Genomic DNA, 25,836 nt, shown 5'->3' with positions numbered 1-25,836 from the left:
GTGGCTGTTGTTTTTGCAGGAGCGTAGACTCCTTCCCAGCTCCTTCCCGGTTCCTCCTCAGCTCCCAGCCCACACTGGGCTCCTCTTTGTTAACTAAAAGCAAAGGGTTTGTGTTTCTGACAGCACGTTCCTTGTGATTCTGCCCTGGCCTCAACAGCTCTTATTTTACTATCCCATTTTCAGGCATTAACTGGGATGCATGGATGGGTCAGGAATTATTGACAGGATCCAGAGGCTTTGGACTGGCAAATCAAACCCAGCCCAGACTGCCAGAGCCTTGATTACATAGAAGCGCAGAATGGTTTGTGTTGGGAGGTAGCTCATCTCGTTCCAACTCTCTGCCATGGGCAGGGACACCTTCCATATTGCTCGAAGTCCCACCCAGCCTGGCTTTAAACACTTCCACGGATGGGGCATCCACTGTGAATTCCCCAGCAACCTTGCAAGGCTGCCCGGAGGCAGCCTCAGATCAAGGCTTGAGGCAACAGCTTGTCTCCCCTGTGGAGCAGGTGTGGAGGGCAAAGTTGGCAGCATGTGAAGGGTCCTACCTGCCCCCACTGTGGCTATGGCATTCTCCTGACCAATGATGTGCTCCTTTAGCCGCTGTTCCAGTGGGAATCTCCGCCGTTCCTCCACCTCTCTCCTGCGCTGCTCCTCCTGGAACTGTGGAGGGAAGAAAACATAGGGATCAGAGACTTTACACAGCAGTGGGCCACTACACAGATGTCAGAGCCCTGTATGGGGATCTCTCTGACATGGAGCCAGAGCACCCCCAGGGCAGATGTAGTTTGGTCTGGATGCACCAGCCCAAGAAAGAAGTAATTTCTGAATCTGTCATGGATGGCAGCTGGGGTGAGTGGGAATAGGGATCCTGCTCTGCTGATGGGAAACCAGACCCTGTGCTACCTCTGTACTGGTGACAGAGGGAACAATGGCACTACTCAACAGCTCTTAATCATTAGGTGCTGTTTATTTTGGGAAATAAAGTCATGACTGTTCTACCTAGTTTGTCTTCCTACCCTCCAACCATTTTCTGTTCAAAGACTCCAACCAGATCCTGAAGGGATGGCAGAGGATCACTGTGCCTTACATCTAAGAGAGCTGGAGAGGGACTTTGGGCAAGGGCATGGAGTGACAGGACAAGGGGGAATGGCTTCCTGTTGAGGGTTAGATGGGATATTGGGAAGAAATTCTTCCCTGTGAGGGTGGTAAGGCCCTGGCACAGGATGCCCAGAGCAGCTGTGGCTGCCCCATCCCAGGCAGTGTCCAAGGCAAGGCTGGATGGGGCTTGGATCAACTTGGTCTAGTGGAAGGTGTCCCTGCCCACAGCAGGGGGGTGAAATTAGGTGAGCTGTAAAGTCCCTTCCAACCCAAAGCCTGTGATTCTAAGATCTTTAGAAAGGCTGCTGAGCACTCTTCCTTCCACAAGCTGAGCTCAGACATTCCCGATTGAGACCATTGCCTTGGGAAGATTCATCCCCCAAAGCCAGACTGAAGACAGAACACAAAGAGCCCATGGGGTTTGCCAAGTGAGTAACTGCACCCACAGAACTGCACCCTGTCATTGAATCCATCTCACTAAGGGGAAACACCCTCCAGCAAAGCCAGAAGGCAGGTGCCAAAGCTGCAGCAGGATCCAGCTGCTGGAGCTGGAGTGGATAACCCCAGCCAGGCTGCTGACATCCCCTGGGCTAGCAGTGATTCTGACAGAAGTTAAAAAATAATAAATAGTGAACAATCCAATTTTGGCCAGTGCTATCAGTCTCACGTGTAACAGAGATGCCATGAGCCCTGATCCTCACACAGAGCAATAACTTCCCTGCAGATCCTAGTGGAGCAGCTCGGGGACAGACATCCTGCCTGTGCTGATCCCCCCGGCACTGGGTACGACCTCACCATATGTCTGTGTCCGTAGGATCCTGACAAATCTTTTCTCTCCCTCTCCTCTCTGGCCTTTTGGAAGATGCAGGAATGTGATCAGTGATGTTAAGACACCCAATGATTCCCATGGGTTTATGGAGAGTGGGTAAGATATGCAGGAAGAGAAGGAAGGGATACCCATCCTTTGCAATGCCCTCTCCCTCCCTCCTTGGAAAACTGACACAGTACAAGTCCTGTGCACAAGTACCATTTTCTGCTCAGGATCTGTTCTGGAGAGCCCTGCACTCAGGCCAGCTACTCAGTGGGCCAGAAGTGCTAACACAGCTCCTGCCTTAGCTTACACTGTACAGGGGACACTGGGACAAGAAATCCCTCCAAGAAAAACGTATTTTAGATCCATTGGTGACAGAACCTCCAAGAAAAAGCCCCACTAATCCTGGATTTTACATAAGACACAAACTTCCACTCCTCTCTCATCTGCTCCCCTCTCCATACACATCCAGCTGTTCCCACCTTCTCACTTTGTGGTGTGCAATGGTGTTGGTGGGGATTGTGTCCCCACCCTCTGGCAGCTGATCTTCCATTGTCCTGATGATCCTTGCCTGGCTCAGGAGCAGCACTTAAGTGGAGCACAATGGTGCTACCTGCTTGGAGAGCAATGCAGGGAGCACTGCTCTGCTCTTATGTTGGAGGCAACCAGACTTCTGCACTCAACTGGGTTAAGTAGTTCTCCTGATGCAAGGCCAAAGGCATCAGAAATATTAATTTTTAAAAAGAGAAGGACTCAGTGTGTGCTTTGGCAGGTGGTAACAGCTGTCTGCCTGTCACTGGGGTAGGCATGGCAGTCATGGAGTCACAGAAGGGTGATCTTAAGAAACCTTATAGACCATCGCATTCCAACCCCTTTGCCACAGGTAGGGACACCTTCCACTAGATCTGGTTGCTCCAAGCCCCATCCAAACTGGCCTTGAACACTTCCAGGCATGGGACAGTCACAGCTTCTCTACACAATCTGTATCAAGAGCCTCACCACCCTCACAGGGAAGAATTTCTTCCCAATATCCCATCTAACCCTGCCCTCTGGCAGTGTGAAACCATTCCCTCTTGTCCTGTTCCCCCAGGCTCCTGTCCAGAGTCCCTCTCCAGCTCTCTTGCAGCCTCTTTAGGCACTGGCAGGGGCTCTAAGCTGTCCCTGGAACCTTCCCTTCTCCAGGGTGGACACCCACAGTTCTCCCAACCTGTCTCCAGAGCAGAGGGGCTCCAGCTCTCAGAGCATCTCAGTGGCCTCCTTTGGATTTGCTCCAGCAGCTCCACATCCTTCTGATGTTGGGAGCCCCAGGGTCGGAGGCAGCTCTATAGGTGGGGTCTCACCTGAGTGGAGCAGAGGGGCAAAATCCCCACCTCACCTGCTGCCCATGCTGTGGGATCAGCCCAGGACACAGGGGGCTTCTGGACTGCCAGCACATGTTGTTTTAAGGAAGAAAAGTGGAGAATAAAATAACTGAACTCTTTAAGAGCAGGAGGGGTAGAATTATCTGCTGGGGTAAATGCTCTCTTGAGCCCAGCACCAATAAGGAAACCTGCCCTGAACAGTTTGAAACTTGCCTTGGTTTTTATGCTTAAGTAATAGTTGGAGGAGAGAAAGGAAATATATCTCTGGAGCTGTTCCTGAGGAAGATGATTGTACTTGTATATAAACCAGCAGACTGCCAAGCCAGCCTGTGATGAATATTCAGCTGGGGGGAAACTGGTGCTCCCGGGGTTTCATCCTCCCCAGCAGCCACATTCCACTGAGAGTCTTTGAGAATTTATTGCTCATTTTAATCACTGCTAGAGAATGAATAGGCAGAACTATTACGGGATGGACATATCCCATAGATTTTATTTACATATCCTTGTGACAGAATAACAAGGAGTTTTCATATGTATTTTTAATTTATTTTGATTTCCTTTATTCTTAAAAAAAAAACCAAACCAGAACTCTGTGTGTGCTTTTCCTGATCTTAGACCTGGTGTTGAGGACTCTTGAGTTGGTTTCCAGTGCTAAACAGTCTGAAGAAATTAAAATAAGCACTTCTGTATCTATGACTAAAAGGGAGGGAAAGCACTTGAAACTGCTGTCTTTCCTCTGTCACTGGAGGGATAGTGTGTCTGGACTGAGCTTGGCTCTTGCAAGTCTGTCTGCCATTCAGCTCCTCTTTGCACCCTAACAGACCTATCTGGTGACCTTCCCTGTCTTCATCAGTGTCTGATGAAGGATTTTTAAGGAATATTTCAGCTAGGAAGAGCATACAGTTGCCCTTGCCCTTCTGGAAGTAGCAGTGTGAGACCTCCTGACCAGAAGCTGGTGTCCACTTCATCCCAGTCATCCCCTTTGATAGGCCTTTCCAAGAAAACAAACCTCCAGCTGTGACTCACATGCTTCTTTTTCCATCCTGAACACCCTCAGGTTGCTGGTTTAAGCACATTTCATGAGAAAAATGTCTCTTTTGGTTATTTGAAAGCTGGCTGTTGGCTAATCTGGTCACAACCTTTTATGTGGAGTTTGGAGGAGTGAAAGCTCATTTTAACCTTTCTTTAAACCCACAAGAATTACCTCATGATTTGTTTGGCCCTTCCTATGGAAGAACCCCTCTCCAGACCTCCACAAGCTATCACAGCTTAGCTCATGTCACTGACATTGTCCGGGCTGATCAGTTTATATCCTGTTTTCCTTTAGTATTTCAAATTCTTTTTTTCTGTAAGGTGAAAGACACTGTCACTCTTTGCAGGTTTTATGACAAGGTTTGGTTCTGCTGGTGCTGTGCTCATGGACCTCTTCCCTTGGAGTGTTTTCTCATAAGTGCAGCCATGCTTGGGAGGGATGCTGGAGAGATAATGGATAATGAAGCTGATGAACATGGAGATACTCCAAGGCCTGGATCGCCTCTGCTCTGGAGACAGGCTGAGCTAGAGGTGTATACCCAGAGAAGGGCAGGCTCCAGGGAGACTTTACAGCCCCTGCCAGTGCCTAAAGGGCCCCAAGAGAGTTGGAGAGTGACTGAATAAGCATGTGGAGGGATAGGACAAGGTGGAATGGCTTCCCCCTGGAAGACAGAGAGCAGGATTAGATGGGATATTGGGAAGAAATTCTTCTCTGTGAGGATGGTGAGGCCCTGACACAGGTTGCCTATGGAAGCTGTGGCTGTTCCATGCCTGGAAGTGTTCAAGGCCAGGTTGGATGGGGCTTGGAGCAACCAGGTCTTGTGGAAGGTGTCCGTACCCATGGCAGTGGATTGGAATGAGATGAGCTTTAAGGTTTCTTCCTTCATGATTTTATGAAAACCTCTCAGAGCTGCCATAGTGACCACATACTGGCTACAAAAGCAGCCATCAGGACCACAGAGGACAGCCATGGCAGCATTTCCTTTGCCAGGAAGGAGTATGGAGAGCCCCAGAGGAAAGAACCCTCTGTCCCTACTAAGGACAGAGGTTTATTTAGCACTGGGGAATGTGGTTTTGAACTCCTGCCTGAGTGCTGACTTTTAAGAGGAGAGCACAGACAGTGCAGCAGTTGACACCTGGCAGGTTTGTTTCATGGTAATACCTCCTCAGTGCAGTAATTGACACAGTTTTAATTACCTTTATCCTCGACTTGTGGTAAGTTGTTAGCCTCAGGTCTATAGCATGCAAGTTTAAATTCCAAACCCATAGAACAAACACTGAGGTACACAATGTCAGAGGAACTTTGCAGCCAGGAACAAACCTGGTCCCCTTGTGCCTCAGCTCCTGCTCGTGTGGTCTGGTGACAAGGGAATGCCCCTTCTCTGGGAGTGCCCTGCCCTAGGTGATCTGTGCTGCTTGGAGAGATGATGCTCACAAGGCATCACAGAAGGGTTTGGGTTGGAAGTGATCTTAAAGCTCACCCAGTTTCAACCCCTGCCATGGGCAGAGACATCTTCCTCTAGACCAGGTTGCTCCAAACCCCATCCAGTCTGGCCTTGAACACTTCCAGGGATGAGGCATCACTTGCCACTGCTGTGATGGCCTCTCCTACCCATTGATAATTAACTGAACAAGGCCTCTGCCCAGGAATTTTAAATCCCTGAGATCTAACTGCAGATCCCTCATTATCTAGTAGCCCACTGTTCCACAAATGTACTGATTCCTGGCATTTTTATTGGAACCATGATGGCAAATGTGTTTCTTTTCCTTCTTTAAAGCAAATGGGACATGGAGGCTGAAGGGATGAGATCCCACCATGGAAATGGGTGCCTTTTACCTTAGGTTGGTGCACATGAACACCTGGATCCCAGGCCATAGCTGGACTGATTCTCAGCCCTGCTTGATTGACAGTTTCAGAAAATACAGTAAAAACAGGCTCTGGATTTTACTGCATCCAGGGGTTACAGAGCAGCATTACCGGTCCTGGGCAGGTCACTCCTGAGTGAGAAATGGTAACTTGGAAGAGGTGGGCACAGCCACAGTTAAAATACTACAGAAGTGGATGTTTTTCCTTATGCATTGTGTTCTTAATTTTTACAGACTTCTTTTGGAAAAGGATGGAACTGGAGGGGTGCTAAGGTGGCCTTCTATCGTTTGCACCCTAAAATCATAGAATGATTTAGGTTGGAAAAGAGCTTTCAGATCATCGACTTCAGCTGCTCACCCAGCACTGCCAAGGCCACTACTAACCCATGTCCCCACGTGCCACATCCATGTGACATCTTTAAAGTTGCTCCTGTAGTGAGAGAGGAAACCCAAACTGGCCAGAATCTCAGGCTCACCTTTGCCTCTGATGCTCTCAGAAGGTTCATGACCTCCCCTTCACGGGCGTAATCCAGGGGTGTGTGTCCCATTTCATTCTTCTGCAGGGGGTTGGCACCTGACAGCACAAGAAATAAGTAAGATCAGGAGCTCAGAGTTCAGTCTTGGGGCAGAAGGAGCAGGAAGCACATCCTTGCTGTGTCCCCTCCTAGCCTTTGCTCTGGAGGGTGTCTGGATCAGAAAGAGAGAATGTACAAGCACGGATCTCCAGGGAGGAAGAAAAGGGATTGTCATTGCTAACAGCTGGCTTGTCAGTGAAGAGCTGCTGTGCAGGGATGAGAGCACATGATCACCAGAAGGAAATAAAGTCTCACAAAAGCACCCACTCTCAGTCCTGTGGGTGCCACATGGGACCATTACAGCTTCAATTGGATACGCTGCCTGTGCCAGCTAGAGCTGAAGCTGGAACTGAAGCTGGAGCTGGCTGTTGCCTGTGGACCAGCTGCTCCACTGAGCCCCTGGAGCACTTCTGGGGGAAAATCCCACCCTTCCTTGCAGTATAATTAAAAAAAACCCCAAAACCAACAAACCCCAAAGACTGAGCTAGACTGAATTGGATGGGCACCCCACAGAAACACACACACATGGAGAGAGCTCTCCCTCCTAGATACACTGGATTGCAGAAGAGAATTCCATGTCAAACTGGTCCAGTTGCAGTGATGGGAAGTATACAGAGGGAAACTCAGTTATATCAGGAGACAGGGGTAATGGCAATAGCCAGAGGGGCAAACAAGGTCTTGGGATTCATCTCTGACTCTCAGTATCTCAGGAGCTGTCTCTAAGGCAGAGACTTGTCACTAACACTGGTGCACTCCATGACCCCACAGCAGCTCCTAACTACAAGAGTTTATGAGAATGAACCTTCAAATTGGTCCCAAACTCCCCAAACTGGTGCTGAAACTGACTCTCCCACTAGTTATCAAGCCTTGGAAAGCAATCTGGTGGAGGAAGACACCCATAACTGTGCTCAGCATGTCCGGGATGTCTTCTATTCCAATCCTTCCACTGCAATTCTGTGCAATGTGCTCCTGCCTGAGCAGGGGAGTTGGTCCAGGTGACTCCACTGGTGTCCCTTCCAGCCTGAATCATTCTGTGACCCTGCTGAAAACATGGGAGTGAGACAAGTACCTTGTCAGAGGCAGACCCAGCTGCTTCTGTGCCATGAGACAGCGTAAAGCACCAGGAGTGCTCGGTAAGGGCAAGCAGCAATCAGAACAGATGAATGAAGTAAGAGGAGTCTGTGGGAGCGGAGCCGCAGAGATTAGCCATTCCTAGGCACTGGCATCAAGGAACTATATTTGCTTACAGAATGAAAAATGTGCTCCATAAACATTTGACATGGACTAATTTCTATAGCAAGCCTTGTCTTCACAAATAAAGACCATGAACAAGACAGGTGAGATTACACACTGCTGGGGCTGGCTGCTCCATATCCATTAAAGAGACAGTGCTCCCATGATCCCACCCCCCCTGCCAAAACCCACCTGGGTCTGTGCAGTGACCAGTGGGGCATGTTCCTGACTTCTCCAAATGATGACATACTCGAGGCTAGGCATGCTTTCATTTCTGATGGAGGGTTTGTTTGGCTTTGCCCTGGATCTATCAATAATGGCTCTCCAATATTGGCCTAATCCCCCTGTTAATGGCTTTGACGACTTGACTAATTGCTGCAATAATTGATAGAACCCGACTCCTATAACTGGTCGATTCCAACCTCGAGTACCGGCAGCAATAAAATATTATGCTGCCATAAATAACAGTATCACTTGGCTTGCTAATAGAAGGTAAAAGTGGCCACTGGTCTGTCGGTGCCCTGGCTGACCCCACTCCACATCCCCACCTCCTCTCCTGCCCTCTCCCACCCTGTGCCACAGGCTGCAGCAGTATCCAAGGGGACGTCAACCTTCCACGACTTAATAGAAGGCAATTTGTCACCTCCCACTCGCTGTCTGTAGCTGGAGATGGACACCTGGGCAGCACCTCAGGCTGTATGAGCCCGTGGCCTCCTCCCACCCTCCATGCTCATATTAGAAGGCCCTGGCTGATAATATTTGATAAATAGCGTGGGGGTTCTCTCGCTGCACCCGCCCCGCATTGTGGCGCTGCAGCAGCTGCAGAAGGTCACTCATTGGGGAAATATGTTTCTGTCAGTGGGATCGAAAAAAGTTTAGTGGAGTGACAGGCCTCAATTTTTCAAATTTTATTAACTCCATCCTCTTAACAATTTGTCTTGAATTCCTTCAGATTCTGGATAACTGTCAATAGAGCTGGCGACGCAGTGGATACTGGTACTTAGGTCCCCCACTGCTGTCAGGATAGGGATGGGGATGGCAGGAGGAGGGAGAGATAGCAGGGGGAAAAGGAGAATGCCAAAGGGCACAGACAAAACCTGGAGAAACATCCCAGTGATGCTCCCCGTGTCCTCGGCAGCCCCAAGACCCTGCTCTTGTCACTCCATCCTGTCAGAGCAGAAGACTAGCAGGTCTGAGCCTGCTGCAGCCAGAACAAGGTTCACACTTCTAACAGACAGGACAGGGCACACAGTGGCATTGGAACCTCATATGGACAACCAGAGAATGACACTGCTCCGAAGAGTGGACAGATCACAGCTTGAGAAAGCCCTGAGTACTGAGACAAGGAAAGGACTCTTGAGGACCTTGTTTCACAGCCCAGCCAGATGGTGTGAAACCTCCTGCTCCTGGGCATACCCACAGGCAGCCTCTGGCTGAGTGTTTGGGTCCTGAGCTGTTCCCAGCAGTGGGTGTGGGGACAGAGAACTGGCATGACACAGCCCCTGTCTGATGCCACTCCAGAGGTCCTGCCTGCAAATGAGCTGGGCAGCAGCAGTGGCCCGTGGTGACCTGTGTTACGGAAAGACAAGATGCCAAAATGTTCAATGTCTCCCATCTTCCTTCTCTGGTGTCCAGAAGGTACAATATGGTGGAGGTGGAAACTGAGTGCTTGCACAAGTCTCTGGCACAGCTTCAGTCACCAAAGTCAGGGAAAGCCATTCTCCCACTATAAAGCCATTCAACAAGGACAGAATCACAGAACATTTTAGGTATGAAAAGCCTTCTGAAAGCATTGGGTCCAACCATTCCCCCAGCACAGCCAGGGCCACCACTAACCCACGTCCCCAAGTGCCACAACTACATGGCCATCCCTTTCAGGGATGGAGACTCCACCACAGCTTTGGGCAGCCTGTGCCAGGGCTGGACAACCCTTCAAGGGAAGGAATTTTCCCCATAACCAACGTAAAACTCCCCTGGCACAACTTGAAGCCATTTCCTCTTGTCTTATCTATCGCTCGTTATCTCGGAGAAGATACAAATCCCCACCTACATAATACAGCCACTGCATAAAGCCACTCTCCCCAGTATAAAACTGGGGAGAAGTTTGAAGTACTTTTCCCCACTATAAAACCATTCATAGAATCACAGAATTGCTGACTGGTTTGAGTCCAAAGGGACCATAAAGACCATTTATTTCCAATCCTCCTGCCATGAATAGGGATGCCATTCTCCCCAGTATAAAGCCATTGAATCAGTACAAAGCCATTCTCTCCAGTATAAAGGTACTCTCTCCAATATAGAACCCCAGCACCGAGTTTGTCCTGAGTGGAGGGTCTGAGCACACTTGTCCCCTGGGCAGGATAGGTACAGGCAAGGTCTGGGTAGAGGCAACAAGGATGAACCTTGAGGGCACTTCTCTCTGCTCCTCATGGCACTGCACCCAGGAGTACCTCAAGATCTTTTACCAGGCCCTGTGAGCACCCATTCTGCCTAGGTCACTGCCTTGGACCCATCCTGTGCTCCAGCACACCGAGGGGACTTGGGGAGTATCCCTTTCCCTGCAGCAGACTCTGCTGGATCAAATATCCCAGAAGTGAGTGGGAAATAAACTCTTTTTTTTCTGTTGAAGGGAACTAAATCCCAGAAAGAGGAGCCTGGAGCCTGGAAGTACCAAAGCCATGGTGGTTGGTGCTGAGGGTGCTGGAAGTGGACACACTGAATGGCCATCACCCTAGACCAGGATGTCCCCATGTGCCACATCTACACATCTGTTAAGCCCCTCTAGGGATGGGGACTCCACCACTGCCCTGGGCAGCCTATGCCAGGGCTGGACAACACTTTCAGGGAAGAAATTTCTTCTAATACTTAACCTAAACTCCCCCTGGTGCAACTTGAGGCCATTTCTTCTTGTCCTGTCACTTATTGCCTGTGAGAATCTGGCTACAACTTCCTTTTGAGTAGTAGAAGACAGTGAGAAGGTTCCACCTGAACCTCCATTTTTTCCCATGAGGGGCACAAAACCGACCCCAAGATCTGAGGTGTGACCTCACCAGTGGTACAGGGATCAGTCACTGTTCTTGTCCTGCTGGCCATGCTATTGGTGACACGAGCTAAGATCCCCTTGGTCTTATTGTCCACCTGGGCACACACATTGCACCTGCACCAGCTCCAGTTCCACCACATCAAATGCTGCCTAATGCACAGCCCTGGGCTGGCAGCAGCCCTCACAGAGCTCCAGGGAACAAGATCTGTGCTCCCTTGGTCCAGTGGCCTCACTCTCAAAGCACAAGAAGCCTTTCCAACCTAAATTTGTCCAGCCAGATTGGATGGGTCTTAGAGCAACCTGTTCTAGTGGAAGGTGTTCCTGCCCATGGCAGGGGGTTGGAACTGGATGAGCTTAACATCCCTTTCAAATCATTATGTGATTTTGTGAAGGAAGGATTTAGACTTAACTTAAGAATTAGATGTTTCTGGGGTAGAGTTTACATGGAAAAGCAGATACCCAGAGCTCTGAGATGAAGGTCAGATGCTGACAAGGGCAGGTAGCAACCAGCAAGGAGAGGTCCTCTTGGAGGTGCAGCTTAACCAGTGCTCCCAAACCTTGTGAACCAGACTGAACACAAATCTTTATGTACTTGGTCAGACACAACAGTCTCAGGACTGGGATGCATAAGCTGGAACAGAGGCAAAGGAGGAGACTGGTCGAAGCAGCATGTAAACTGGACTGCAGGAAAGGACTGAGCCCCACTGGTGGAGTGGTGAGGTCAGCTGTTAAAGACTGGAAACAAAATGAAGGTAAGAAAGGCAACTGTATGAACCAGTGACACAGGATTAGTACAGAATGAAATGCCCTGACCAAACAGGGAAAATACAGCATGAAGGTCACCCCTCTGAGACACTGAAGGGCACTGCAACACACAGAAAACTAGCTCAGGGACTGCGAGGATAAAGAGCATAACACCAATAAATTGTTAAACTGGTGGAAACCAGAGACTAAGAGCTCTGGCAGTCGGAAAGCTTCCAAGACAAGGTGCAAGTCTTAATTCAGCCTTGGACAAAGAAAAAGGCTTTCTCCAAACCTCAGCTCCTAAGTACCACACTGCAATGGGACACATGTTCATGCCAAACTTCCTCACCAGAAAATCCAGCAAAGAATCCATGGCCAAGGAGCTTTGTATCACAAGGGGAAAACATGCATCCTGCTTGAAATAAGGCAGCAGCCCACCAGCAGGTAACTGTCAGAAACGTGAATATAAAGACTGAAGATACCCATGATATTTATTAAAGTTCTTATCATAAGAAGAGTTAGGACCTCCTCCTAAAGGAAGAAACCACACCATCATCCTTCCAAACCCAGGGTGGATGAAGAAAATCCAATGAAGTGTTTGCTCTGGCAAATTAAATGTAAAAACCCACAGGTAAAAAAGGATTTAAAAGAAGCCACTTGTTTAGGAATGAAAGCTAGGAGCCTTATTAGAAGCTGGAAGTCAGCCTGAGACGGCGAGTTTCCATAAGTGATAAAGATCGAGGCCAAGTTGGAAAGGACTTGGAGCAACCTGATCTATAGAGAGGGGTCCCGTCCATGGCGAGGGTTTGTAACAAGATGAGCCTGAAGGTCGCTTCCAATCCAAAACTGTTCTCTGATTCTCCGGCAAATGGGAAAGTTCCAATAAAGAAATAGGAAAAGAATTAATAAATGTCTCAAATGCATGCACCTTTCACTCTTGCTTTATTGGAGCCTGAGTGTAATTTGGTCTATGCCTACTTGCAACTGCATGTGAAAACAATCCACCTGACTCCTGATGCTTGTTTTGTAAGGTAAGAGAGAGGAAACTACCAAATCATACTCTTCCTATATGTCCATCACCCTTTCTCCATATACCCATGTGTGCAGAGCTCTTAAGATCATTCCAAACACGTTGTCACTGTCAAGTTTGTCCCAGAAACACTTCAAGAGGGATCTGTTTACTCCCCTGTCCTAAGGGAAAACTATTCCTAAGTGCTTCAACACAGACAGAAATGCGCTGGCACTTTGGACTCTTATTGCTCTCACCACCGTGGGATGCTGGATGCCTCGATGCTGGGATATGATTGGTTTCTAAATCCCAGTTTCATAGGATTTTAATTACTGGTCTGGCATGGTAGGGAGTGGAACTGGCTGCGGTCAGACGAAGGATCGATACGCCGGCCCAGAACATATTGAGCCTCGGCACTCGCAGATGCTATTGCACTATTTAATCATCTTTTGCAAAATTTACAGTGCAACAGAAGGAATCAATACGGAATTTATCCGATTCCCTTGTAAATATGAGCATGGAGAGGGAGAGGGATGTCAGGCACTCTGGCATGACAGCTGGTCAGGGCAGCAAACCTCCACAACAGACCACCCAGGACAGCTACCATGCCTGTGACTCACCAAAAAGGGCCCAGCCAGCCACTGGGACTTGCATTCCTGGGGACAGCTGCACCCACAGTGGCTGCATTTGTATGCTCTGACCTGCTTGTAAGCTAAACCTTGTTCCAGCCACTCTAAAGGAAAAATGGGAGGAAATCACACAGGTTGTGCAGAGCCTTACCCTGCACAGCGTGGTTTACAGAGTCTGTTATAGAGTCATAGAATAGTTTCATGGAATTTTCTGGGTTAGAAAAGCCTTGCCAGACCATCAAGTTCAACTATTCCCTCAGCACTAACCCATGTCCCCAAGTGCCACACCCACAAGGCTTTTAAATCCCCCAGTGGGGACTCCACCACTGCCCTGGGCAGCCTGTGCCAAGCCTGAACAACCCGTCTGGGGAAGAAATTTTCCCCATATCCAAACTAAACCTCCCCTGGCACACCTCAAGGCAGTTTCCTCTAATCCTGTTGCTTGTTACCTGGGAGAAGAGCCTGACCCCCACCTGACTCCACCTTCCTTTCAGGGAGTTGTAGAGAGGGAGGAGTCCTGCCCTGAGCTCTTTCTTATTGTGGTAACTGCCGACTGCAGCAAAACCTCAATATTACTTTCTCCGGATGCGTTAAAACCAAAGCTCTCTCCTCTCTGGAAGTGGCTGCTGGGGACCTGAGAGCCTACTCTCTAGGGATATCCTTTACTCTCCCTCTGGAAGAATGGACCCTTTTAATCTGGGATGCAACAGAAAACACTCCAAGATATATTAAGTAGTAGTTAATAAGAAATTAATTGGGTTAGAAAAACCCAATTAATTAGAACCTGATTTTTCCAGAGAATACCATAAGCACTTTTGCTTTCTGATGTCCAAAGCCCATCCCTTGCAATGCTGGCTCCATAATCTGTTTACCCATCACTCACCCTACTCACAAGATCTGCAATTACATTGGACTGAGGAGATGAGTGCACAACATTATGGACAAATGCACTGGGCTAAATTTACTAGCAAATCGAGTTCAGCAGACCAGGTTATTGTAGCTTCAGCTAAAATGTTTTCACAAATGTGTGTTCATTTCTTCCTCTCTCTCTTTCACATCTAATTAGAGATGAGAGACTCCAAGATTGCTGAAGAGGACTTTTGGACAAGGGCAAGGAGTGACAGGACAAGGGGGAATGGCTTCCCAGTGACAGAGGACAGGGTTAGATTGGGTATTAGGAAGAAATTCTTCCATGTGAGGGTGGTGAGGCCCTGGCACAGGTTGCCCAGGGAAGCTGTGGCTGCTCCATCCCTGGAAATGTTGAAGGCCAGGTTGGATGGGGTTGGAGCAATCTAAATTAATGGAAGGTGTCCCTGCCCATGGCAGTGGGGTGGAATGAAAAGACCTTTAAGGTCCCTTACAACCCAAACCATTTTGTGCTCATGTGATCCCCCTGCAGATGTATTGCAGTAGGCATTTCCAATGCAGTAACAGCCTAGTCAGCCTGTGTGCTGGCTCTAGGAGGAGCTGAGAGCAGAGGGGATGATTCCTGAAGATGGGAAATAGAAAGCAGGGCAGTCAGGATTGAGGAGAGCACTGGGGAGAATGGGGGACAAATGGAGCCTGCTCAGGTTTGACAGGAGGGCAGGTGTTGGTTTCTGCAGTGGGGATAGAGAGAGGGGAAGTCCCAGGAACTGGCATGGGACAATCTCTGAAGGAAGGAACTGCTCTGTTTTTAGGCAAGGGTAGGAAATACAAGCCCCTACCCACATACATGCAGCAGCAGAGTGGTGCACTGCCACACAACCGTGTAGAAACAACATTTCCACATGTCAGCAGATGACAGTTCAGACAACCCCTTGCTACATGGACACACAGACACACACAGACCAAACACAACTTGGAAAAGCTCTTGGAAATTAATTTTGAGATCCTAGAAAAATGGCAGCTGAGCTGCTACACACCAGGGGAACCTTGCTTCTATGCTTCTTCCTGTGCCTAGTTTCTCAGGTGTATACATAAGCAAGTGCTAACGATATTCTGATTTTGCATTTTTTTTAAGCTCCAACCAAAGACAGCTCCTGCAGCATCTTCTTCTGTGCTCTGTCTAGTGTAACTTTAATTTACTGAAAGGTTACCACAGCTATGACAACTCTTCCCAGTACAAGGCTGTGAAAAGGGAACGGTTTCTCATGCTGGGAGAAGGGCCATTTACCTGCAGGGCAAATCCCTGAGCAGCAGCAGTGCTGTCCCTAGCTCTGAATCACAGAATCCAAGATTGTTTGAGCTGAACAGACCTTAAAGCCCACATCATCCCACTCCCCTGCCATGGGCAGAGACACCGTTCCACAAGACCTGGTTGCTCCCGGACCTATCCAACCTGGCCTGGAACACTACCAGGGATGGGGCAGTCACAGCTGCTCTGGGCAACCTGTGCCAGGGCCTAACCACCCTCACAGGGAAGAATTTCTTCCCAATTTCCCGTCTAATCCTGCCCTCTGTCAGTGGGGAGCCCTGACTTGTCCTGTGACTCCATGCACTTATCCAGAGTCCCTCTCCAGCTATCTTGGAGCCTCTTTAGGCACTGGCAGGTGCTCTCATGTCTCCCTGGAGCCTTCTGTTCTCCAAGGTGAACAACCCCAGCTCTCCCAGACTGTCTCCAGAGCAGAAGGGCTCCGGCCCTTGAACAAACTCCATGACTCTGGCACATGCAGTGCCTCCCTGCATTTCAGCAACAGATTCTGGAGCAGAACCGTTTGTGGAAGGGAGGTTGATGTTGGCTATGCTCCATGGCAGGGTTACACCATTGCCAGAAAGCTGCACCTTTTAATACTGGCTATTTCACTTAAATACTGACATAATAGTAAAAGCTCCCTCTAAAACAAGGGGATTTCTGTTACCAGCAAGCAGGTGACCCTGCCTGCCTTCCTCTGAGCCAAACACAAAGTCCCTGGAATCAATTGTGCCTGCAGTAGCAACTGGTGCACTGTGCGGATGCGAGCGCTCACCCACCCCTTCCCCAAACACCGACATTTATGGTGTTGCCTCAGGTCAGGGGACTGTGAAATGTCACCAACAACTGCCCGAAAGGACAACAGAGCTGCCACTTCATCTCGCGGTCTGCTGGGCACACACATGCTGACCAAAGGGCTATAAGGTCCTGGAGGGGTCAAGCGAGTCACTGAATGGGCCACAAAAGGCCAGGGATGTGGGGTGAGGGGCAAGTGCAGGGAGCTTCCCTTAAAAACAACAGGGGGGTCAGGAAGTGGCTGGAGCAGAGAGGGGCTGGGCAGTTAATGGCTTTGGCCCGAGGGCAGAGCACCAGCCAGAGAAGTTAGAGGGAGAGTAAATGGAGAGTTAGTAAAAGGCAGGTGTAGGGAGAGATCAAGGGGAGCCTGTTCCATGTCAGCAACCGGGAGCCACCCTGTGTGCGATGTCAATGGCAGCACAGGGGCATTACCCTCACAAAGGGCTGAACGGGGTTCGATCTCCACACCAAGACCCTTGGCCATGTATTCATCCCAGATTACACTGACCAGGAGGCAGGGATCCCCTGCTTTGGGAGGAGGGGAACGCCTCCAGTGAATGCCCTGAAATCCTCCTATCATGTGCCCATCAGGAAATCCAATTCCAGCACCCAAAATTGGCTGAAAGGGCAGGGGAGGGTCTGCTGTCACCCCAACAGTGCAGAGTCCACCTGACAGAAAGGTGAAGTTTATTACATTTAGCAAATAATCCTCATAAATCTGCATCCTAAACCATGACTGCAAAAGGTAAGTGGGTACTGTGGACGGTGATCTGAGGAACACTGTGAACTCAACCTTGGGAGGGGCTCCAATGGCAATTTCACACCATTGCCAAATGGAGATTCCCACCAGTGGGTTGCTGTCTCCAGGATCTGAGCACTGGGACATGCTCTACAAGACAAGGATTTCCGCTTGGAAATGAACTCTGAGGCTCTTGAGCAGGATCCAGAAGGATTTCTGTGGGGCTGGACTAAGAATGGAACAGTGATGAGTGAGCATCACATCCTCTGGCTAACTTCTGAATTTTTACTTTGATTTCACACAATCCTTCCATTTGTACCCAAACAAACACAGTCCCACAGATTGTTAAATGCTTTTTTTTCCTGAGATCCAAGGGAGTTCTTTCAAGCTGAGACACTTTGCTACTAACAAAGAACTCTCTGTGGGCACCAGGCAGAGAAAGGGCCATTCACAGGGATGGCAGTGGCTCCAGGACAGACACAGAAATATCTCTGGAACAAAAAGAACAGTTGCCTCTGTGAAGTGAGGCCTAGATTGGAAGAGTACTTGGAGAGCTAAGTAGGGCACAACTGGAGAAATAAGGTGGACTTACTCCTTACAATGATTTATTCAGGACAGAAAAATTCTTTAGTACCAACTTCAGTTATTTGCACCCATCTTTTACCTGTACTTAGGGTAACCAAGGAGCTGCCCTGGTACTTTCAATCAACTGATAATATGTGTCATGCAAGGAGGGCTTCCAAGGCAGAAATGAGAAGCAGGTATCTTTGTAGAAAATGCTATTCCAGGTGATTCTGCGCCACTCCAGTGAGACCCCACCTGCAGTGCTGCCTCCAGCTCTGGGGTCCAACAACAGAAGGTTCTAGAAATGCTGGAGTGAGTCCAGAGGAGGCCAGAGAGGTGCTTTGAGGGCTGAGCCCCTCTGCTCTGGAGACAGACTGGGAGAGCTGGGAGTGGTCAGTCCAAACCATTCTGTGATTCTATGATTCACACCATGACATATGTCAAACACTCTCCAGCCTCCAGTACAGACTCCCTGCACAGATCTGTTCCCAATACTGCTATGACAAGGACCTTTCCAGCCCTTCTACCCCACTGCCACTCTCTGTAACACTCCAGAGCCCCTTGCACTCTTCCACAAAGCCCTTCCAGGTCTGTGCATTCACAACCCGTTGCTCAAGCAGGTAAAGCCTGCTCCACTCTACTCCTCCTGTGGGCATCCCTGCCACGACTGTGGGATCCCAGAGGTCTTGTTGGAGACCTTGTGACTGTCAGTGCCCATGGCCAAGTGACTGCTGAGCAGGTGCTGTTGGCCCATGCAACAGCCATGCAGTAAGTCATATGCTCTGGGACTGTGCCAGGTTCTGTGTTCCTGCAATGCCCATTCATGCTGCAAACATGGAGGGGGGCTTCTATGTCAGAAAAATGCAGTGGACCCCACTTGGGGGGGGGCAGTATTTTTGTCTGAAGACTTCCCAGTCACAATGTCCACACAGTCCCTTGGCTTCCTGAGCAGCTGCCTGCTTTTTCAGCTCTCTTCCCTGCAAGGAGCCCTGCCTTTGCAACAGAATTTCTTTCATTGGTTCCTTTGGTTTTGGGTTAATTTATGGCCAGGAGCTGGGGCTCTGGTATCTGTAAGGCTCCCAGAGAAACCCTGACCTGGAGTTCAGTGCTACAGAATCTCACCCCTACACTCTTATATTTCTATTTGTGAAAGATAATAAGCACATAATACAGATGAGTATCAAGGTTCAATGTTGCCACAATTAATTTTCCTCATCCCATCTGGGGACATTTAGCCATCACAGATGCTACATTCTATTTTCTTTTTATCTGCTTTCTTAAAGAATGAGCCTTATGAGACCACATCATACCATTACATACTTGTGTGCTTCCCTAGAATTAACTTCTGAGATGCCCACACCACAAAGACTACAACACTCCTCAAATCTTTGCAAAATTCAGCATCTGGTCAACCAGACCCTAGTGAGCCTGTCTCTGGTAGGGCCAGGCTGTGACCACTTTATGTTCCACCTGGCTGCTGACAGCATACACCTGAGGCAGGGACAGGATTGCTGGCTCATCTCCAGGTGACCTTGGGGACATTGTAGGAGGAGAGCTGCTGAAATTGCTGGAGGAGAAGGAATGCTGGGGACAAAGGACATCACATCTGGAGGAAAGCAGAATTATAGACCAGTTTGGTGGTCTGGCACACTGTGCATGTGCAGGTACACACTAAGCAGATGCCAGCTCTGGAGAACAGCACAAGAGTCACAAATATAATCCCAGAAGGAACAGCAGGAGGGTACATATAAAAACCATTGCCAGGGCAGCACATTCCTGTTCTGTTTGCTAAATGCATCTTCTCATTCTACTCCACTAGTGCTTATAAGCTTTTTCCCCACGAAGACAGCTAAACACTGAACAGGTTGCCCAGGTGAGTATACAAAAGAAGACTGTGAGGAAAAGGGCCCTGTGATTTAACCAGGAGGGCCAGTAACTGCATAAGCTAATTCTGACCAATTCTCACAAGAGCTGCATAGTCCCAGTGCCAACAGTGCTTGAGTGTCCCCCATTTCATCTGGGTACCAGCACCTATCCTGTGCCCTGCCTACAGAGCAGATCCATTCCTGCTATAGCAGGGACCCTTCCATTCCACAAAGGGACATGAGGGATATGACAGATGGCCTGAGTAAGTACTGCAGGTGGGAAATGAAAAAATACTAAGCAGAGACCAGTGAGGGCATGTGGGGCACCCAGTCCAGCTCTGGGGCTCCCAAGATTAGAAGGGTGTGGAGCTGCTGGAGTGAGGACAAAGGAGGTCACAGAAGATCTCCAAGGGCTCCCTGGAGACAGGCTGAGAGAGTGGGGGGTGTTTAGCCTGGAGAAGGGAAGGCTCCAGGGAGACCTTAGAGCACCTGCCAGTGCCTAAAAAGGATCCAAAGGAGCTGGAGAGTGCTCCAAGAGCCTGGAGTGACAAGACAAGGGGGAGTGGCTTCCCATTGACAGAGGGCAGGGTTAGATGGGATATTGGGAAGAAATTCTGCCCTGTGAGGGTGCCAAGGCCCTGGCACAGGTTGCCCAGAGAGGTTTTGACTGCCCATCCCTGGAAGTGACCCAGGCCAGGCTGGATGCAGCTTGGCACAACCAGGTCTAGTGGAAGGTGTCTCTGCCCATGGCAGAGGGTTAGAATTGGATATTTTTGAGGTTCCTTCCAACCCAAACTATTCCAAGATTCTATGATTCCCTGGATGTTTAACTGCAGGAGGAAAGGGGAAACTCAATGACTAAGGTGAGAAGAGCCACCAAAAGCACATGGAGAAAAACCACTGGAAATGAACAGGAACACAGAAACTAAAAAGTAAAGAGATGAAAGCAAACAGCAAATCACACCAAACTGTGACAGTGACAGAGTGTGGCCTGTGTCTGAACCTGACAGTTTTGTAGGATGGGCTGACTCAGAAGTGCTCCTGGCCCAGGAGCTGGGTGGAAGTACAGAACTCACCTGCATCCAGCAGCAGTTTGACTGTCAGGTAGTCATCAGCCAGGACTGCGTAGTGCAGAGCTGTGCAGCCCTTGAAGTTGGCTCGGACGTTGAGACGGTTGTTGAAGTCATCCTCCCGGGTGACAAGGACTGCAGGGGACAAAGAGTGAAAGCTCAGCTCACTGAGATAACTGCAGAACTGCTCATCTGGATGTGCAGCAGCAGCATGGACCCACCACCCTTCACCAGGCAGGAAGCTTCTTAAGGGCTTTGTGACCTTTTCTGGGACCACCAGGACCCCAGTGGGTATTTCTGGTGGCCATTGCCCCCACTCCACTGAGCAGCAGTACACATAAGGACAACATGGTTTCCATGTATCCCAGTGACTGCCTACACAGTGCCCAGGCAGGGGAGGAGGTCGGTGGAGAAGACCTCAGCATTTTCCCAGCCATTTATTGTAGGGTAACAGGATGGCTTGACTTGGAATAAACCTTAAACCTCATCTGGTTCTACCCCCATGCCATAGGCAGGGAAACCTTCCACAAGACCAGGCTGCTCCAAGCTCTGTCCAACCTGGTCTTGAACACTTGCAGGGATGGGGCAGTCACAGGTTCTCTGGGCAACCTGTGCCAGGGCATTGCCACCCTCACAGGGCAGAATTTCTTACCAATATCTAATCTAAATAACGTTTTTAGCAAACAGAAGGGAAGCTGTGACAGGAATGAATGCTGCCACACTATGGCTTGACCTTTAAGCAAATTCTTGATTTTGGGAGTTTCCAGCACATAAGTCCATGTGTCTCAGCAGGGCATGGCTCTGAAGGAAGGGTCTGCAGCACCCCTGCTCTCCTGTAGCTGGTTTAAGGATCAGGCTTTAGAAAACCTGGATTTTAAACTCTTTGCTTTAGTCATCAGCAAAAAAAATAAGAGAGAGTGACTTTTTACAGGGGCAGATAGTGACAGGACCAGTAGGAATGTCTTCAAACTGACAGTGGGCAGTGTAAGATTGAATATTGGGAAGAAATTCTTCCCTGTGAGAGTGGTGAGACAATGACAGAGATTGTCCAGAGGAAGCCCCTTAAATACCTGTCCCATCATGGAGCATGAGTGACGGTGGAATTGGCGTATGCTGTCTCCATTCAAATAAACACCACCCACCTGGTGGGCCAAATTCTGCTCCTGGAGGTGTGTCCAGCTCCTTGGTGAAAGGGTCTGTACCCAAAACTCATTAGACCCAGATCCAGGGGCAGGGAGAGCTCCCAAGTGCTCTGAGCACCTTATACTGTGCTATGGCAAAGCAAGCAGAGCTGGAAAACGGATGGGCTGCAGGGACTTCTTCATAGTCCCTCCTAAGAGCCATCAAAAGATTTCTAGGAGATTCGAAAAGTTCCAAAGAGAGAAACACTGTGATGAATACCTGACGCTGTCCGAGCCCAGCATCTCCACTAATGAACCACAGTCCCTCCAGGAAGATCAATTAATGCCCTGGCTCCTTTCCTTCCCTGGGTCCTTTCTCCAAGCACACAGGGTGAGTATGTATATTTATTTGTCGTCATTTCCTACCCAGGGAGGAGCAGGATAATGAACTGCGTGCGTCAGGGAAGATGAATCTGAGATACTAGGGAGCAGCGCAGTAAAGAGATTAAAGTGTTATTATTGTTGGTTTTTTTCCCCCATGGTCCGTTGTGACAGCTCGGCCGTCATCTGTAAAAAATGTCTCTGAGAAAGATAATCATCGGAAACTCAATAAAGCGTCAGGGGAAGCCTCGTCCACCATCCATCACTGGGTGCCTGGAAATTTTCAGCCCTCTGTCTCCCTTCCTGCCATCCATATAAATGTCTGTAATATATTTTGTGCAGTGGTTGTGGAGCACACCCTCTCGATTTGGATGTTTTTATGAAAAAATATTTATACACGAAATATGTAAATGTCTAAAAAAAAAAGAAAAAACAAAGGCAGTTTCTCTCTCTCTTTTTAAAAACGCAACTGAATTTATTCTTTTTAATAAAACATGTCAACCAAAGAATTAATGCAACTTCTCATGGAGTGGCCTTATCTTTTCTTCACCCCAAAATATATAACATTAGAGAGGGATGAATGCAGACAAAAACAATTAACTTTCTTGGTTGATACACTTTATCTTAAATAAAGTCTATGTACATGCATTATGTATTGGCATTCTATTGCTCATTTTTTAATGCAGTTTCATACATTTTACATTCCCTGCTATAGGGATATGATCTATGTATACTCTCTCTCCTATCAAGAAGTAGGTCTGCTGCACGGGTGGGTCACAGTGAGGGATGAGAGCACGGAGCTTTTAAAAATACAGAATAATGCCCTGTCAAAGCTGTCGCCTCACTGCTCCATCTTCTTAACTCAACCTGTGCTTTATGAGAGGCTCAAATATTACACCTTCATTAGGCTTTCACAGAGCTTAGCACCGAGCCAAAAGCACAGACAGGCCCGTGGATAATGTCCCTGTGCTTCAGCAGCACCCATGGTGTGGCTGCCTGACCAGGGAAGTGCTGTGTGCTGGGTGCTCTGAGGCCACACCTGGGCTCAGCTCTGGACCCCTCACTCCAAGAAGGACCTGGTGCATGTCCAGAGAAGGGCAATAGAGCTGTGGAATGGTGTGGAGCACAAGTCTGGTGAGGAGTGGCTGAGGGAGCTGAGGAGGATCAGCCTGGAGAAAAGGAAGCTCAGGAGGGACTTTCTCACTCTCTACAGCTCCCTGACAGGAGAGTTGAGCCAGGTGGGGGTCAGGCTCTGCTCCTAAGGAACAAGGGACAGGACAAGAGGAAATGTCCTCAAGCTATGCCAGGGGAGATTCAGGATGGTAATTGGGAAAAATTTCTTCATGGAAAGAGTTGTTAAGCTCTGGCACTGTCTGCCCATCCATGGAGGGCTTTAAAAGTCATGTGGATGTGGCACTTGCAGACATGGTTTAGTGGTGGCCTCAGCAGTGCTGGGAGAATGGCTGGACTCTATGGTCTGGAAGGGCTTTTCCAACCGAAATAATTCCATGATTCTATTCTATGACTCTATGACTCAGTCTCTGCAAACCATGCTGTACAGACTGAGGCTCTGGACAAACTGTGTGACTTCCTCCCATTTTCCACCCAGAGCAGCTGGAACGAGGTTTAACTTCCAAACAAGTCAGAGCACACAAAAGTAGCCACTGTGGATGCAGGGGTACCTGGGAATGCAAGTGCCAGTGGCTGGCTGGGCTCTGGCAGGGCAAGGGAAACATCCCATGGTCTGCCAGCTCAGAGGTGAGGTTGGCAGGCCAGCACAGTGCCTGGATAGAGAAAAGGCTTCTGGGATGGGGAAGGAAAGACAGGGACATTTTAGGGAGGTTGAGTTCTACTATATCATTCCTGCCAGCATGAGGAAAAGCAGAATCTCTGAACATGCAGCTGGCTGCTCCAAAGCACAGCTGGGCACCTAGAATCCAGGCATATCCTGATAATCATAAAACCAAGAAAATTTTACCACTATTTATTGTCATGAAAAGTGGAAACCGTCTGGGAAATTTAAATAGGTCTGAATAAACAAAGCAGGTGTCTGAGAAACCTGGTGGGAGGTATCCATGCCATGGCAGGGCTGGATGGGCTTTAAAGGTCCTTTCCCACCCAAACCATCCCATGATTCTATGATTCTGAGTCTGCATCAACTAGTGATGAGGATAATGAAGGGATGAGCATGGAAACTGAGATCTGCCAAGAATATCCATAATGAGATGACATGACTCTGCAGAAAATGACCTTGTTTTCATGGAAAGTCATCTAGGGCTGAGAGCTGATATTGATGCCTGCCCAAACCCAACAGTAGTCACTTGCATCATTCAGCTTTATTTCAATTGGCCAAGTCTGTCTGCATTTCACAGCTCCTGATAAAAGGCGGGATTAAGGCTGCTGGTGGAATACACTGCCCTGAACCCTTCCCCAAGACGTGGCTGCATGTGAGTCAATGGAATGACATTCCTATCTATGACTTTGTATTTTGCTCTGGCTATATAAAACCAGTTTATCTCTGGTAAATTGAAGGATTGCTCCTATATAATATCTATGTAATGTTTCTTTCCTCTTCAGACACACATTCACCCAAGTACCATCAATTACTTTGCATTTAAAAAGGAAGAAGATGAAACAAGCTCTAAAAAACCCCATGAGGTCAGATCAGGAAACAAAATTTTGGGACCTGAAAAGCAAATGTCAGTAGCTACACACAAGGCATCTTACCTTCCAAGGAATGGAGGCCTTTTTCTTTGGCAATCTCATACACATTGCTGAAATCATCCCCAAGGTTTGGATCTGCATTAGCTGTGAGCAGAGCCTTTACCACACTGTCACAAAACAGAAGGAAAGTAAGGTAGAAGTAGTAGATGAGGAATTGAAGCCCTTCAGAGACTGAGAAGTGCTCAGAAAGCCCTCTTCAAATATTCCTGGGAATGTTAACATTCCAGGGAAGTTAACCCACAACCATAACTGAACATTTCATCAAACAGAGCTCCACCAGCATAGGTTAAAATGAATTATATGGGGGAGGGACTGGAGGAAGGGGTGACACTGTAGAGATACGCAATCCTTCTGAGGTGACATGTGCAGAACCTGCTTCTAGCACAAGGCATATTCCTAGACACAGACCTTGGCTCCAAGGCCACCCCTGTCCCTGCAGAAAGGAAGATTACTGTAACACTCTGCAGATTAAGGGAAGCAAAACTACACTGCTTTTGGGAGGCAATTGTACAGCAACTGCACCTCTGATACTAAAGGTGCCATCCTGACACAGCAAGTGCAAACAACTCCCACAGCAAGCAGTTCAGAGGAGGCTCTGAAAATAATCAGAGGGCTGGAGCACCTCTGCTCTAGAAGACAGGCTGAGAGAATTGGGGGTGTTCAGCCTGGAGAAGAGAAGGTTCTAGGGAGACCTTAGAGCCCCTTAGGGCCTAAAGCAGCTCCAAAAGTCCTGGAAAGGGACTTTGGACAAGGGAGTGACTTTGGACTTTGGAGTGACAGGACAATGGGAATGGCTTCCCACTGACAGAGGATAGACTGGATAGCAGGAAGAAATTCTTGTCTGTGAGGGTGGTGATGCTCTGGCACAGGTTGCCCAGAGAAGCCATGGCTGTCCCACCCCTGAGAGTGTTCCAGGCCAGACTGAGGCTTGGAGCAAGCTGATCTAGTGGCAGGTGTCCCTGCCCATGGCAGGGGGTGGAATGACATGGGCTTTAAGACC

At 48.8% G+C, this 25,836-nt stretch overlaps 1 protein-coding gene across 2 annotated transcripts in view; it reads right to left on the bottom strand.

Annotated features, from left to right (window-relative positions):
- The window catches only part of CLPB (ClpB family mitochondrial disaggregase), a 73,243-nt gene that overhangs the window by 20,940 nt on the left and 26,467 nt on the right, over nucleotides 1-25,836 (bottom strand). For both annotated transcript variants that reach the window (XM_066568561.1, XM_066568563.1), the window contains exons 4-7: nucleotides 24,840-24,943; nucleotides 20,617-20,745; nucleotides 6,648-6,745; nucleotides 549-663 (exon numbers count right to left, since the gene is read on the bottom strand). In XM_066568561.1, coding sequence (XP_066424658.1) covers nucleotides 549-663; nucleotides 6,648-6,745; nucleotides 20,617-20,745; nucleotides 24,840-24,943 — 446 coding nt within the window. The remainder of the gene's footprint in view (nucleotides 1-548; nucleotides 664-6,647; nucleotides 6,746-20,616; nucleotides 20,746-24,839; nucleotides 24,944-25,836) is intronic.

The sequence above is a fragment of the Molothrus aeneus genome, chromosome 2 (assembly GCF_037042795.1).
Source record: "Molothrus aeneus isolate 106 chromosome 2, BPBGC_Maene_1.0, whole genome shotgun sequence".
Lineage (NCBI taxonomy): Eukaryota > Metazoa > Chordata > Aves > Passeriformes > Icteridae > Molothrus > Molothrus aeneus.
This window is presented reverse-complemented; position numbering and strand designations above follow the sequence as displayed.